Genomic DNA, 14,481 nt, shown 5'->3' with positions numbered 1-14,481 from the left:
AAAGACGGCTTACGCAGGGCCTAAGAACTTAAAGGAATCGGCATTCGCAAATGATGGCTCCCCTAAGGTAATTGCTTGGAAATAACCCAAGCTTAACGCCTTAGATCCTCAAAGCAATTTCCTATAAACGCAGTTTCAACGCTACACGTGAAGAGTAAAATGTGGAACCTTTAATTCCCCAAATCCCTACATAATAATACACTTTGAAATCGCTACGGCAACGATGAATGGCTACTGCCTAAAGTGCAATACCTTGTGGTCATTATTCAATTAAAGTGTAAGGGAAAATGCACATAAATTCATGCTGTTTTGGACTCCCTGGAAAATCTGTGTAAATCCGACACTTTCTATCTCTTAAAAACCCTATTGTTTTGCCGCAGACTCAGCCAACATCAGACAGTAAACCAGGGACAATGACTGCGATGCAGCCCATCTTAACGAAAAACAAGAATAACAAGAATAATCACCACGAGAATATAATTATGTCTGCTTTCTGCAATTATTTCAATTATGAGTATAAATACAAGCTGTTGCATTCACACCAGAAACCATGAAAACTTTTTGGCCGTCTGCTGCAGGAAAATCTTCTTGCACAATTTGCAGCGCATTCAGAATGAAAAAAAAGGCGGAAGTGGTTTATACTTCATGGAATACTTCATATTTTAAAGGTGCTGGAAAAAAATTCCAAAATCCATTCATTAGAAAGATTTTATTTTTAAAACAATCAAGAATGTAACATTGTAAATACTCATAAATACAGCTCTTTCATGATGTATAAACTGAAGGTATGCCCAACGAGAAAAGGTAAACAGAAGTGATGCTTTTCCCAGACTTAAATGAAGAAAACTCGTCTGCCACAAGTCCCTAAACCAGATAATCTGCCATTTCAATGGCTTTAGTCTGCACAGGCAGCTGTTGATGTGGAGTCAATGGTCCAGACAAATCTATTAGTGCATTGCTCTCTTTCCGGCGAAAAAGCGAAAAAGAAGAACAAACATTAGCGTCTAATTCCCTCGCGCAACAAATTCATCAACTGCCACATAATCCAGAAAATTTTTCAGCACTTAAATTTGGACATGATTGGAAAGTTCTCCTTTCTTGCCTACTTTCGGGGCCTCCTAATCCCTAAACTGTCGCAAAACTTTGGCCGCACACAGAAGCAAAAGAATCCACAAAAAAAAAACAAAAAAAAATTACAAAAACATAAAGAGAAATAAAAAAGGCCAACGAAACTTTTTCGAGAAGATAAAAGTGCGAAGTTTGAGACCGCGGTAAGGTCGGTCAGGCCGGTGGGGGAAAGCGGATTCGGGGAAGGAATTTGAGGCGAAAATTACAAACATTTTCAATTATCAAGCCAAACAACGAGCTTGTGATGTATTGTCTGGGCGCTCATTATAACATTACCGTCATATAATTACAGCCTGATGCCTGTTTATTAAGTTTAAATGGCCTCGTCTCTCTAAGTGTGTCGCTTGATAAATGACTCTGCCCGCGCAGCTTTTGTGGCGACTGTACCGCCTCCAAATGGCTACAAAATGGCACTGGCCAGCTATGTCACCTGCTCACCCAATCATTTTTCAAAAGGGTTATGCAAAGACAAAGCCAAAGACGGTAAGTAGTGGACGGAGTGGAGGATGTCTTCCTTCGGATGGCGTTCTGTGTCCATTTTTCATAACGCCTTGCGGTGTGCTACACAAAATGTATATTAGTTTACCTTTCTCTCGCTCGCAACTTTTTTGTTTACCAAACATTTTTCAAGTGTCACCGTCAGTTGGGGGCGAGCATAAAGGAAAGGTCCTTGATTGAAAGTAATTAAGGGGCAGGCAGGGGAATTATCCTTGGCAGGCTAAAAGGGGACTAACATTTTTTTCTCCTTTGTTCCACTGTGAAATGAAAGCCCATCATGACAAATGCTCTGCAAATGTGTTCTTATAGTACCAAAACCAAAACTAAAAAACTATATGTTCTAAAAATTAAAAGAAAAGGATGAAGGACACTTTCAGCTAATTATTTCATTCCAAATACGGGACACAACTGGTTCAGATTAAAGAGCAAGGCGACTTGACTGCTGCCTTCAACCCGACCTGGCCTTCAATTAGCTATAATAAAGTAAATGATTCGAATGAGATTTTTATATTAACTTTCTGACAGCCTGATGCGGGTAAGCTGTAGCGGCCAAATGGCTAATTGACACTGGGATTGGCCCCAGGACAAGTAGACAGGCTGACAGTCTCTCGCTTCTTGTTTTATATTTTATTTAATGGCTTCGCATTTTTCGGGCACCTGCCAAACAATGCCAAACTGACAGATACATTCTGAGCAAAAAATATGTAAAAGCTTCCTTACAGCAAAATTACAATTTCAATGCTAAACCCTTTTGCTGAAGATGTTTAAAAGTAGAACACACCATTACCTATATATGGCGCCCAACGTGGGGCCCGATTCCTAACTTAAATCCAAATAGAAGACTCCTTCTTTTCAGTTTGTGTAACAAAATGTCAGCGTTTCTCCTACGTACTTAAAATCCAAAAGTCAGCGAAAAAATCACAATTAAGAAGAACAATGAACAATTAAAAAAAAAAAAACTATTAGCTGTGGTATTCGACTGCACGAAAAGGATATTTCATTCATTTCGTTTCATAGACGTGTTTTTGCGGACTCATCTCAACTACACACTGCGAAATGAAAACTAAACACAATTAAAACTACCGAACCTGGCAGAATTTACACCAAATAAATTTGGTTTTAAATGTTATGGAGCTCATCATATTGCAGGAGGTGGGAAGCTGCTGCAGTTCCTGCATTGCCTGTTGGTTCTAGTTGATTTAATTAAATGCATTTGAATGCAAATGCCTGGAAATGCGTACCGCCGGCTCTCAAAACCATCAACCATGTGTGGTTCAGCACACACACACACCCATGCTCACACACACAAATGTGTTGGTGTTGGTTGGTAGTGCTGTAAGTGTGTGTGTGCCTCTAGTTGTAACTAAAACAAAAACGGAAATGGTAAGCGTATGTTGCTGACAGCACCCTCTGGTCTTATTTCATGGTAAAATAAGTGAAGTCATCTAAGGCTAACGAATGGGGCCGCACGGGTCGAGGAGTTCGGTGTTCGGTGTGTATATTTTCATAATCTAAAATGGAGCAAACGCACTCGCACTCGCACAGCAGCCGGGAAATCCAATGAAGCCAAAAAGCTGCGGGCCAAATTCACGTATCATTTGCAGTTGCTCATTTTCACGTGGGATGGATGAAAAGAGACTTATTTCGAATCAATTAAATCTTGAATGAACCCTGCTCTGGAATACACTTCTTGCAAATCTAGGCTATATACGCGAAGAGTGTATAGTGTTTGAATGCAGTTTTAATAATTAATGAGATAGTTATCTTAATTATTAATTATAACTTGAGAAAGGGTTGCTGCATATCCAATACTTTTAATCTGATTAACTCATAATGTAAATTTACTTAACATCCTTTTTTAAGGAATATATTGGGTGGTTTTTAAATTGAAATTGCTTTAATAAGCAGTAGTCAGAGTGTCGTTAATATGATAATCGCAGAGATTAAAATAATGCGGCAAGATAGCAAGAACACATGCGATTTTCCAAGCTTCAATAAGCAAAGTATTTTCCTGCAGCTGTAACTATTGGGAGTTCGCCCAACTCAGAGGAGCACAATGGGGAATACTCGTATATGAAATTTAATTGAACTTTCAGCAGGCGTCTCTTTCCCAGAAAATTTGCAATCTCGCTCTATCTCACACTGAGCCCGACTGGAAATATCATTTGAGGGCAGTCTGGCATAACTAATTGAATGCATAATTTACAATTAAGTACGTAAGCTACTTTAATATTTATGTCTATAAATGTGCAGGCCACCTAGAGTTGATGGACGGCCGGCCACGCCCCATTCCGCCCCTAATTCCGCCCACTGGCCACCGCCCACTGCCTGCCGCCATAAGCCCCAGTTTGGCCGTTATCGACCATCATTTGTGCCAACTGCAATAAATGTCAATTATTCATGAATTTTCAATAACTTGAGTCGAGTCGCAAAATAGAAAAGTTTCTTTTCGTTTTCATGCCCTCTTAAAATTAATTTTTTGTTCTCTTGTTTTTTGTCCACCAGCAGCAGCAATGGGCAGCTGGGCAAAAGTTTTTAATAACATGTAAATATGGCCAGGAGCGAGACAGAGACGGCTAGTTGTTGGAATAGAGCGAAGACTAGCTAGACATCGGCGGGCGTTAACTAAGGAGCAAGAACACATAAAGTACGATGCCAAACAATATGAAAAGGGAATTACTGGGGCAGACAGGGAGGCAAGATGTGGCAGAGCGAGAGGGAGAAAGAGAAATAGAGGGGGACAGAGCAAACAAGTTTGCCTTCAAAGGCGGCGAACGTGCTCGGCAGGCACAGCTATAATGGTGAATAATTAACAGTTATTAATAATGACAAAAGCAGCTGCCGCCAATGCCATCGAAAGCAGCTTACAAAATGTATAGCGCACTTTTTGGGGCAATGACGGCAGGACTCCACTTTTCGACTGCCAAAGGACAGCGGACAGGGGACAGAGGACAGCTCACTCGTTAGTTCTGCACAACATTTGCGGGACCTTCGATTTAAAATTCACCGCCAATAATAATAAATATAAATCATTCCCCATCTGTCGCCGGTCGAAAAAGCTATGTCAACTAAGCCGACATTCCTTCGGTGGACTTCCACCTCAAATTTATGAGCAGCGAGTTCAGCTCAGCGGCTGTTTTACTTGATCCCATTCTTATTCAGTGGGGTAATTTTAGCTTTATGCCTTATTACTTTCGAGCAAGATAATCATCAATCTAGAGTTTAACTTTCGAGGGATTTTGATCAACTTATGCATACCTTTTGCCGTTTCGTAACAGAATATTATTATTAGAAGGAAATAATCTAGTAAATACTTAACCGTATTATATAACTAGTCCCTTATATAACTAGTTATATTTCCCAAAGTGTGTAATGACCTCTTCAGATAATCCAATTACTCAATCCGCTGCTCAGTGCGGTCCATGACCCAGGACCTTTGCACCTTTCAAATGGCAGCGGCCATAACAACTGCGCCCACATTAAGCCCAATAAAATAAATGGCCAGCCATAAATTACATAACGTGCGTCAGTTACACACATTTAACCATTCATCGCACATAGTGAAGTGCTTCGAACTGCGAACGAAGGCAAACTTTGCAAAATCGACAAGTGCCGGTTTGCCGCTTTTTTATGCAAAATAATCCTTTGCCTTCCTCGTCGCCATTGATGAATTATAGCAAATTAATTTTACACTAAAAAGTGGCAAAGCCTGGCTCACACACACACACACCCGCACACACACAGTCTTATCAAGGCATTTGCATGGCTGACGTTGCGAAAACAACCATATCAAATTCAAATTCGCATAAATTTAAGAGCCCGAGTTTCGAGGCCAAACAGAAGGACTGGGAAAAAATCGATGCGCCTAAAAAGAATTGAGAGCTGCTCGGCTTTCCACAGGGCGCTAGCTTTCTCAATTTCTACACAATAACAAATCATTATTAAATTTATTATATAAATGTTTAAATCTAATACTACATGTTACACAATTTTATATGTGGGAATATTCTGTTAATTTGTATACCACAAGAAGAATTTATACTGATCCGAATTCATTGTAATATATTGTAGTTAAATATGAAAGTAATATCAATGAATTTTAGCTGAACCTCCAAAGTAACAGAATCTATTGCTATGAATTAATACGAAATGTTATTTGAGTTTTTAAAAATTTCTTTCTGTGTACAGCATGGCCCCCCACTGTGAGCAAACTCCAACCAAAGTCAAATCGATTATTATTTATCGTCTGCGGTGAGGGGTGGCTCGTCGCCGTTTTGCTGGTTGACGCGGGGTTGTAAAATAAATTCAATTTACTGGCAAAAAGTATCTAAAATTGAATATTTCACCTGCTTGCAACGCCGTCCCACGTTCACCTTTTACTAAAAAACACGACAGTAGGAATCGTGCGTGACTGGTGATTGTGTGAATTTCTGCTATTTTAGTATAAAACATGCATTTTTCACAGGTCTTGTTTATTATTTATGTAGGCAGTCTTGCAGAAATAAAGCTTACGATAAACAAACTAAGCAATGACCATACTAAATTCGTGGGTACATACAAAAATGATTTATTTATTATGTCATAACTAAAAACAAAGTAAGTAAAAAAGTTTAGCGCTTGGATTTCTGATTTATATACAACATTTTTTATGAAACAAGTGAATGACCTTTAAGCTTTCAAGCATACAGAAGGTCTTTGAAAAGCAACAGGCAAAATGATAAATTAAATTGGGAAAAACAGCTTCCAGCTGTTTGAGTAAAATCAACACGAAAAAAGGGAATTTTTCAGTCAGAAACGGTTTGGTTTATTAAATATTTGAACCTCGGGCCTTCGTCTATAGAAATAAGCTTGCATAAATGGCGGCCTGCGGTGCATGCTGAATTCAATTTAAGGCCCTGACAGTGTCGAGAAACATTATGCTAATGACTTCGAGAACGGCAGAGAAAATATCCGATACTGCCACTCTGCCACTGTTTGTAACAGTATCTGAAAAATTCACTCTGCGCACTCGAGACGGTCTAAGTGGCGTCGGGATACTTTGATTGGGGCTCATGCACAAAGAAGGCGAATCGAATGTCCCCGCAGGCGATGTCCTGTCTAAGTTACTGTGTCCTCACAAGCCAATCACTGAGCTCCTGGCATTGGGACAGCATTCGGTCGCACCCATACCCATACTCCGTATGCACGTCCAGGTCGAGATCATCGTACTTATCATCGTTGTCACATGCCCTGGGTTTGACTCCCAGGCCAACTGCCGTCTTGTACACCACGAATGTGATCAGGCTCATTATCCAGCCGCAGACGGCGCCGAAGGCAATGCAAGTGGCCGCCTTGATCAGTGCTCCATAGTCGAAGAGCAGATGGTAGTGGAAAAGGCTCAACTGTTTGCTCAAATAGTGCTGATACTCCATACTGCTAACTGGAAATTTTAGATCTGGGCCTGCTCTTTGAAATGTGCCCTATTGAAGTGGATCAGAAATCTATACCCATGAAAAGCATGTCAAGACTCAGAAAGTTCTTTACTTTCCCAGTAGCTATTACATATCGTATCACAATACTATCACTATCATCAATACTAGAATGATTCCCAACCCCATTGAAATTGTCTGTGTCCACGTGGTCCAGCCGATCATCGACTTTCTGGGCTACCTACTATTGGATGTCCACTTCATCGGCTTCCTAGCTGGCGTTGCCGTCCTTGGAATCATCCTGGGACTCATCCTTGGGATCTTGTCTGTAATTTGGTACAAGTCCACACGGGTCGAGAAAACTGAGCAGAGTTACCCTGAAGAAGGAGACTCGGGCGATGGGAAAAAGAACGACTAATACTCTGGTTCTATTCGATGCTTTTGTAATTCAAATAAGTTTGTTAAAAGTGAAGTGATTAAAATTACTAAATGAAGTTGCGCAGTTCATAAGGACGGACATACAAACGGACTCGATTAGTGATCATAATGAAAAACAGGTAAAACCAGAACGGATTTTAAACTTTAGATAATCAATCGATTATTTATTCAAATATATAATAATTTAAGTATATGTTTGTTAGGCAGCTTATTTGTTGAACCCTTGAAATATTGTACAGCAAAGGCCAATTCGGTAACGCCTTTTCAGAGGTTAATGCTTTGTTAAGTACATTTTAATTTCCCAAAGGAAACAGAGGCTAAAAGTGCAATCAGTAAGAATAAGCGAGCCAGACCGGCATAAACTAAATTTGAACAAAAATTCCGCTCCCAAAAGGATGTAATTCTGGGAAAACCCAAAACATTGGCTAAGAACGCAACCAGGCTGGCCCAAACAACAAAAAAAAGGGGCTCAGAAGGAGGTTGTGTCAAAGGACAACGTCTTAAGGAGCAGAGGACGAGCCCCCAAGGCGTAAAGACAATTTAAGTGCCCGCTTAGTTCGCGGAGTTCATAAACAGGACGCTCGATAAAATGAAAAACGTCGGTGCGGTGGTCGGTATTTTTGCAACAAAAATGCATGACACCGCCCAGGATCAGGATGAGGAGCCAAGGATGAGGATCCAAGGATGAGGATGAGGATGCAGAGCCAAGTAAATGGCAGTCGGCCAATGTGGCATCCCCGACTTTATTAAAATTTTGACATCCCAAAGAAGCGGCGGCGGCAGAGGGAGCGGATGATTGGTTTTGTCGTAGTCGTCGTCTGGCGCAGCGAACCAGCAAATAACCAGCAATAAAATGGCCAAAGTTTTCGCGAATGGTAAACTTTGCACTGCCATTGCGAGAACACAAGTCAACAGAAACAACGAGATAGGCGGTTTAAGAAAAATTAAGTTTCTGCGCCGCTGCGTTGGCAAAGGAAATGCGTTCTCAAATTAAAGGGGTGCATTGCTAGCAGAAAGCTCTGAATCATTATGCTGATTCCATGAGACTAACTTAATTCTCTATGAGTTACACATATAGAAAGTAAAATATATCATCCTTTACTAAAAATACTTTGATTTGCCAAAGGAATATGTACATATGGGTAAAAATCTAAGAAATAACAAATAAAAACGTCTCTGAACAAGGCTAGACACTAGTGACGAACGCACCTCCAGTATATTTCAGTTCATATTTTGCAATAAAAACTGTTTAAACATATTGTATTAATAATAGTTAAATTGAATAATGTGATATTACTGTACACATGGAAGCTTTAACTGCAAAGGTATATCTCAGATGTATACATATATTGTTATGGTTTTGCTCTGTTCACATCGGTGGGTGGTGGGTGAACATGAGATTAATGTGAAAATTCCGGGCCCAGACGTCGCACAGTGGGTTCAATTTAGTAGTAAAATATTTTCAGAGATTAAGAGTGTATGTATGTACATACTATTCAGATATTATTTAAAGCATAATTAAGAAACCTGTGCTGTGGGATTTCATTAAATTTACTTTTAAATTTTTCAAATGAACCATATATGTATTTTGAATTTTTATTATATTATATATTTCGAAGCATTTTTTGTAAATTGATAAATGTTTTATGATGACTTCGGATGTTTGTTCCACTGTGCGGCGGCTTGCCAAACATATTCGTCATTTAAGCTCAACCAAATGTGCATTGTGCAGTCGCAGTGGCATTCGGGTGGGTGGGCTTGGGTGGTTTGGGTGGTTTGGGTGGCTTGGTGGTTTGGCTGCCTTGTTGGGGGCTTGGCTGCTTTTTGCTGGGTATTGTGGAATTTCCTGTCAAGCTAATTTCCTTTGGGTGCTGGCGTTTGGTTGGGATCGCGTTGCATTGCCCCAAGTTGGCAGCCCATTGAATCAATTCACCTGCATGCATAAAATATTTTCGCTGAAAAAACAGCACAGCACACACACAAACATTCTTATATGTATACGTACATGGTGTGGCATACGAGCGTAGTTGTATGCAAAATATTTCAAACATTGCATATTTTATAGTTTATTGACTGCAGCGCGCCACTCCGCTCCTGCTTCATAGATTATCAACTAGTTTGGGACATCGTGTGCCCCTCCTGCTCCTCCTGCTCCTCCTCCTGCTCCTCCTCCTGCCTGCCCCTTTTTCCATTTACGTCGCGTAGTTGACACAAAATGAGCGCCACATAGGGCTTCCCAATGGGGTACCGCACCCCCACCCCCCTTCCACTCCCTTCACTTTACTAGGACCCAACCTCCTGTGTGTGTGTGTGTGTGTGTGTGTGTGTGTGTGTGTATTTGTTTCATTCGCCGCTTTCAGCCTTGACTTGTTTGCCAATTGCAGCAGGAGCTGTTGGAGTGTCGTGTCGCTACGTTCGGGAATTGTTTTGTATAGGAAACACCCACCACATAAAATAACATGCATATATGTCGCACACTGTACGCTGTACAGGGCCATGGGAGTACGATTTACATGGCAGACCACTCGGGTCTCCTCCCGGCAGGTGTTATTAAAATTTATGTGCGAAAAAGGTGTCGAAAACCGGACAATTCCCAATGGCAAGTGAGCTGAAATGGACCGCCGAAGCAGACCCTAAAGTTGTCTTGTTACCTTGGTTAAAAAAAGATGGCAGTGAACATAGATCATTGATCCCTTATTCACAGAAAAAGACAGTTATATTGGAAATATTTATATTTTAACAGTGTTTGCTACATGGAATCATTTATCAACTATCGTTTTACTAACAGAATAAATGAGGGGTGGTCTCTCAATTATCTAAAAAATATATTTGTAACAAGAGAGTTTTTAGTGTCACCTTCTTTGACATTGCAGTTTGTTTGAATATTGCGATGCAGGACATATAAATTTCCAAAATACCAAGTTATTATAAATTATTTGGGGTTCTGAAGATATTTCCCCGATTTTACCATTTCAAAACTCCATTATTTCTATGGAGCTTTTGCGACCTTAATATTTTCCATGTGCCAGCAAGATTGTAGTCGATCTGAACTCATTTCGAAAGGACCCACGACCCATTACATGAGTAGAGGACAGCGGAGAGTGGGGCACTACGTGTGTGTGGTGGCAGAAAGTGCTAGTTTCTGCAGAGAAAGCAAAAAACGGCCAGCGTTCAACTAATTTCAAATTAAACTCAACGTTAGCTGAGCAAAGCCCTTTCCACCCACTCCCATTATCCTCCGCAGTCCTTCACCGTCCTTGCAGCAGTGCCACCCAAGGACTATCTCGAACAATTTTTCAGCATTTAAACACTAAAGTGCCAAGCTAATAAACGATATTAGTGCCAAAGCTCATTTCAACAAATATTGTTAGTGTGTGCGCCGAGTACGTATGTATGTGTGTATATGTATGTATGTGTGTATATGTATGTATGTGTGTATATGTATGTATGTGTGTATATGTATGTATGAGTGGCTTGTGGCAAGGAAACTGAGCCAGAGTCCTGCCGATAGTCTGCTCGCCCCGCCGCTGCAACCGTTGTGCAAACATTTTCCAAACAGTTACCAAATAAAAATGATTAGAAACGTGACTAAGAGTGCAAAAAATGTTATTTACTTAACTGATGTGAGCTCTGGGCCAGCAAACTCAGCTGATGATGTGGCGGGACGGAACGGAGCGGAACAGGACAATACACACGGGGACACAAGTTTGCTGCATTGCAGTTTGCACAAGGATGCTGCAACCATCGACATTTTCCAAATGTTCGGGCAAAACTTTCAAATTGTGTGAGAACTGCACAGAGCAGCGGCCAATAAATGCATTTTGTGATGGCCTTCAGTTATTTGGCTCTTCAAATGGCAAAACAGTCATATTCAAATACAAAATATTTATAATATATGAATCATAAGAAGAGCATAGTATTAATAACACTGAAACTTGAGCTATAACAACAAGATGTTTTGAGGCCGTGCGGAAAAATATGGATTGCAATAGCAAGAAGAGGACATTCCTGGAAAACGAAATAAAAGGACATCGCTCATCCGTCACGTTGGCCGCTTCCATTGCCAATTGCTGTCAAATGGCATATTGCTTTACTTATCCAGCATTTATATCTAATTTTATTGTTGTGCCATCAAAAGGGCAGGTTTGCGGCTAAGTCTGACAATTGCGTGCCCCCGAAATAGAACACTTTTCTTATTGGATTTCAAAGGAGCATTTTCTCGAGTGGCCAGGGGAAAAGTGAGGAGCGGTGAGGAGGAAAGGTGAGCTGCGGTGCCAGGTAGTCTATATCTATTGATTTGTTATGACTGAAGCGAAATCGGAGGACGAGCAATGCTCCTTGGCTGCTCCTGGCTGCTATAACAACATTTTCCATAATATTTACGATGAAAGCAAAAAAGCGAACGAGAACGAACCGGGGAGAAAAATATTCGCAAAAATACATGACAGGGGGGCTATTGCCTGCCGGTCCTTCGTTGCCGGCTCCTCGTTGACATTTTCATTAGCAAATTAATTTTAATTGATTACATTCTATGCGAGGAGGCGCACACAATGCTTGTGGGTTGCTCGATATATTGAATTACCAGTCTATATAAATACATATTACTCGTACATATACCTTGCTTTTGCCCGGTGTACCTATAAATCATTTGAGTGTAGGCAGAGTCGAACAATTCCATTAAAGCAACTTGAGAGTCATGCAAAGGGAGGGGGGGAACCTCCAAAGATCATACAATGTGAATTCGTGGATGTCGAGTTAAAAACCTGTGCTTTTAGCCTGACTTCTCCCAGGGGCGAAAAGTTAATGGTGTCTGCAAAACACGCTTGGCTGCTGGGTAACAAGTATTGCATTACATTTGATACTCGGCGGACTTGCAGTCGAGCCAGCTTCGTTTTGTGTTTTGCCAGTCAATACATTATAATTAAGTGTAATTATTCGTATCTTGCATCATATTAGGAACCCAACGAGCAGTACACATTGTCTGCCAGTGACAAAATAATCCAGTACTTCTTAATACACTTTTTAAAGTATTTTTCATTGTGCCCATGAACACAAAACACACAAAATAACTTCAAGATTAAATGAAAAAATTCACGTCTGCTTGGTCTGAGTGCTGAAAGGTGGCAGGGAAATCACCTGCTCCACACTTCGAAGGAAATTCTTATCTTTGACACTTACCTTGTCGCCAGATCCCGATGAACGAAATTCATTTGCTCCAAATGCTTCATGCCCGATGCAATTTGTGTGGCAATGTAGACTAAGCACCCGAAGCTGTGCCGCAGACGTGTAAGGATTCCGATTCCGATTGCGATTCCGAGTGGAGCATTACGCGGGTGGAGGGAGGAGAGTACGGGGGGGAGTACGGAGCGGATGCGGAAGATGCCAGCGTCAAATGAGAATTTGAAAAGTTTTCAAATGCGACAACGTCGCCAAAGTTGGTGGGGTGAGCGAGCCAAGTAACGAAGTTTCCACATCCGTTGGCGCAATTCGGTGGTTGGTCCATGGGTTGGTTGGTTGGTTGGTTGGTTGGATGGTTGGTTGGTTGGTTGGGATCGGTGTTATCATTGAACACGAGGCCGGAAGTGTCGCGTCGGCAAAAGGCGTCGGTACAGGAAGCACGATAAAACGCACCCAGCAAAAAAAGGGGGAGAAACAACGCATTAGTTGAAGAGCGCAAGCACTTTCCAGCACTTTTTTGCGAAGGGTCCGGTGCGGTCTGGTCCGGTCCTTACTTACCTAAGACTCTTCTTGGCCATCAGTCCGCTGGTCTCGGCCACGTGCTCCTGCAGGAACTGGTTCAAGTCGCCCAGGCAGTGCGAGTAGTCCTGCACAATGCAGATGGGCTCATCCCGCAGGCAGGCACCCACCAACCTGGCCACATTGGGGTCGCTCAGCTGGGCCAGCTGCTTCGCCTTGCTGCGGAACTCCTTGCGCAGGTGGTCATTGGCGCCGGGTCGCAGGGTTGCCACTGCCACGAGGGTAGCACTGCAATGGGGATTAGATTCGGTTAGATCTCTAGGAAATGGGTTGCAGAAAACATATAACAGAGTTCCGGAATAGTAACGAATGCCACTAAATGTAAGCAACAGCTCCTTCTTTAAACCTGTACAAAATATCTAATCGAAGAGTGCACACCAGTACTCTTCTACAGTAGTCTCTACCCATTGAATTCAATTCCAGCATCGGTGCCGAATTATGCAAATACCACAGAAATTGTTCGATTTTCGGTGCGTCCATTCGCAATGCTGTGGCTTTGATTTTCAACGTCTATTATAATTTTCACCTGCGGTCCAGGACAATAAAATCTATCTTTTGTCTGATAACTGTCTCTCCAACTGTCCATTAATATTTTAGCAGACTGTTGGGCCCCAGGGTGCGGCAATGCGTACGCCCTCGAAGTTGCCTCTTTCAGCCGCCCGCAAAATGCCCTATGCCATATTAAATGCTGTCTGGATGTGTGCAGCTCGCTTTCGCTGTGTGAGTGTGTGTTTCTGTATGTGTGTGTGTTAATTATTTTGCATACATCTGTCTGAGTCTCGGAGGTTTCTGTGATGGTTTTGCAGCCACTGCAGGGACTTTGCAGCCCACTCCACGTGGCAGTGCTGGGCAACTCTGCCTGCTGGCTGGGCAATATTACGTATACGTAATACGTTTTGTGGCTTTCCAACCGCAAAACTATTAAAGCAAGCTGGCAAATCGAATTGTTACGTAACGTAACGTATTAAAATGTGCCAGCAGCAGAATATTGGCCTGCCACCAGGATATTGTTCGAAGCTTGACTCTAATTGATTTTTGCGCATGAAAACCGACGATGGACGTGGAACGTAGACGGAGACGGACACGGAGACGGTGAGTCCCGGGGGATTACAATAGTCATATTGGGCATATATTTCAAGTGATGCCAGGGGGTTGAGTCTGCAGAAGAATAATAGAACTGGGAGCGAAGGTTATGTGCACATCCATGTGTACATACAAAGCTTTGCGGTTGTAGCATGTTTGATGGATGCAT

The 14,481-nt window shown here is 41.7% G+C and overlaps 3 protein-coding genes across 5 annotated transcripts in view; 1 reads left to right on the top strand and 2 right to left on the bottom strand.

Moving 5' to 3' along the window:
• The window catches only part of LOC122619172 (discoidin domain-containing receptor 2), a 52,428-nt gene that overhangs the window by 7,133 nt on the left and 30,814 nt on the right, over positions 1-14,481 (bottom strand). The window contains exons 12-13 of the mRNA XM_043795930.1: positions 13,209-13,457; positions 12,651-12,743 (exon numbers count right to left, since the gene is read on the bottom strand). Of these exons, the coding sequence (XP_043651865.1) occupies positions 12,651-12,743; positions 13,209-13,457 (342 nt within the window). The remainder of the gene's footprint in view (positions 1-12,650; positions 12,744-13,208; positions 13,458-14,481) is intronic.
• On the bottom strand, positions 6,407-7,088 carry LOC122619181. Its single transcript, XM_043795942.1, has one exon. It carries the CDS (start codon positions 7,035-7,037, stop codon positions 6,729-6,731), a length of 309 nt encoding a protein of 102 aa, XP_043651877.1. The 5' UTR covers positions 7,038-7,088; the 3' UTR covers positions 6,407-6,728.
• On the top strand, positions 7,141-8,763 carry LOC122619191. Of its 3 annotated transcripts, XM_043795970.1 has the most exons (3): positions 7,141-7,591; positions 7,676-7,725; positions 7,780-8,763. In XM_043795970.1, exon 1 carries the CDS (start codon positions 7,207-7,209, stop codon positions 7,450-7,452), a length of 246 nt encoding a protein of 81 aa, XP_043651905.1. In that variant the 5' UTR covers positions 7,141-7,206; the 3' UTR covers positions 7,453-7,591; positions 7,676-7,725; positions 7,780-8,763. The 3 variants fall into 3 exon arrangements, with proteins under 3 accessions (XP_043651905.1, XP_043651889.1, XP_043651896.1); XM_043795954.1 differs by having other exon boundaries at positions 7,676-8,763; XM_043795961.1 differs by having other exon boundaries at positions 7,662-8,763.

This window comes from Drosophila teissieri, chromosome 2L, assembly GCF_016746235.2.
Source record: "Drosophila teissieri strain GT53w chromosome 2L, Prin_Dtei_1.1, whole genome shotgun sequence".
Taxonomy (NCBI): Eukaryota; Metazoa; Arthropoda; class Insecta; order Diptera; family Drosophilidae; genus Drosophila; species Drosophila teissieri.
This window is presented reverse-complemented; position numbering and strand designations above follow the sequence as displayed.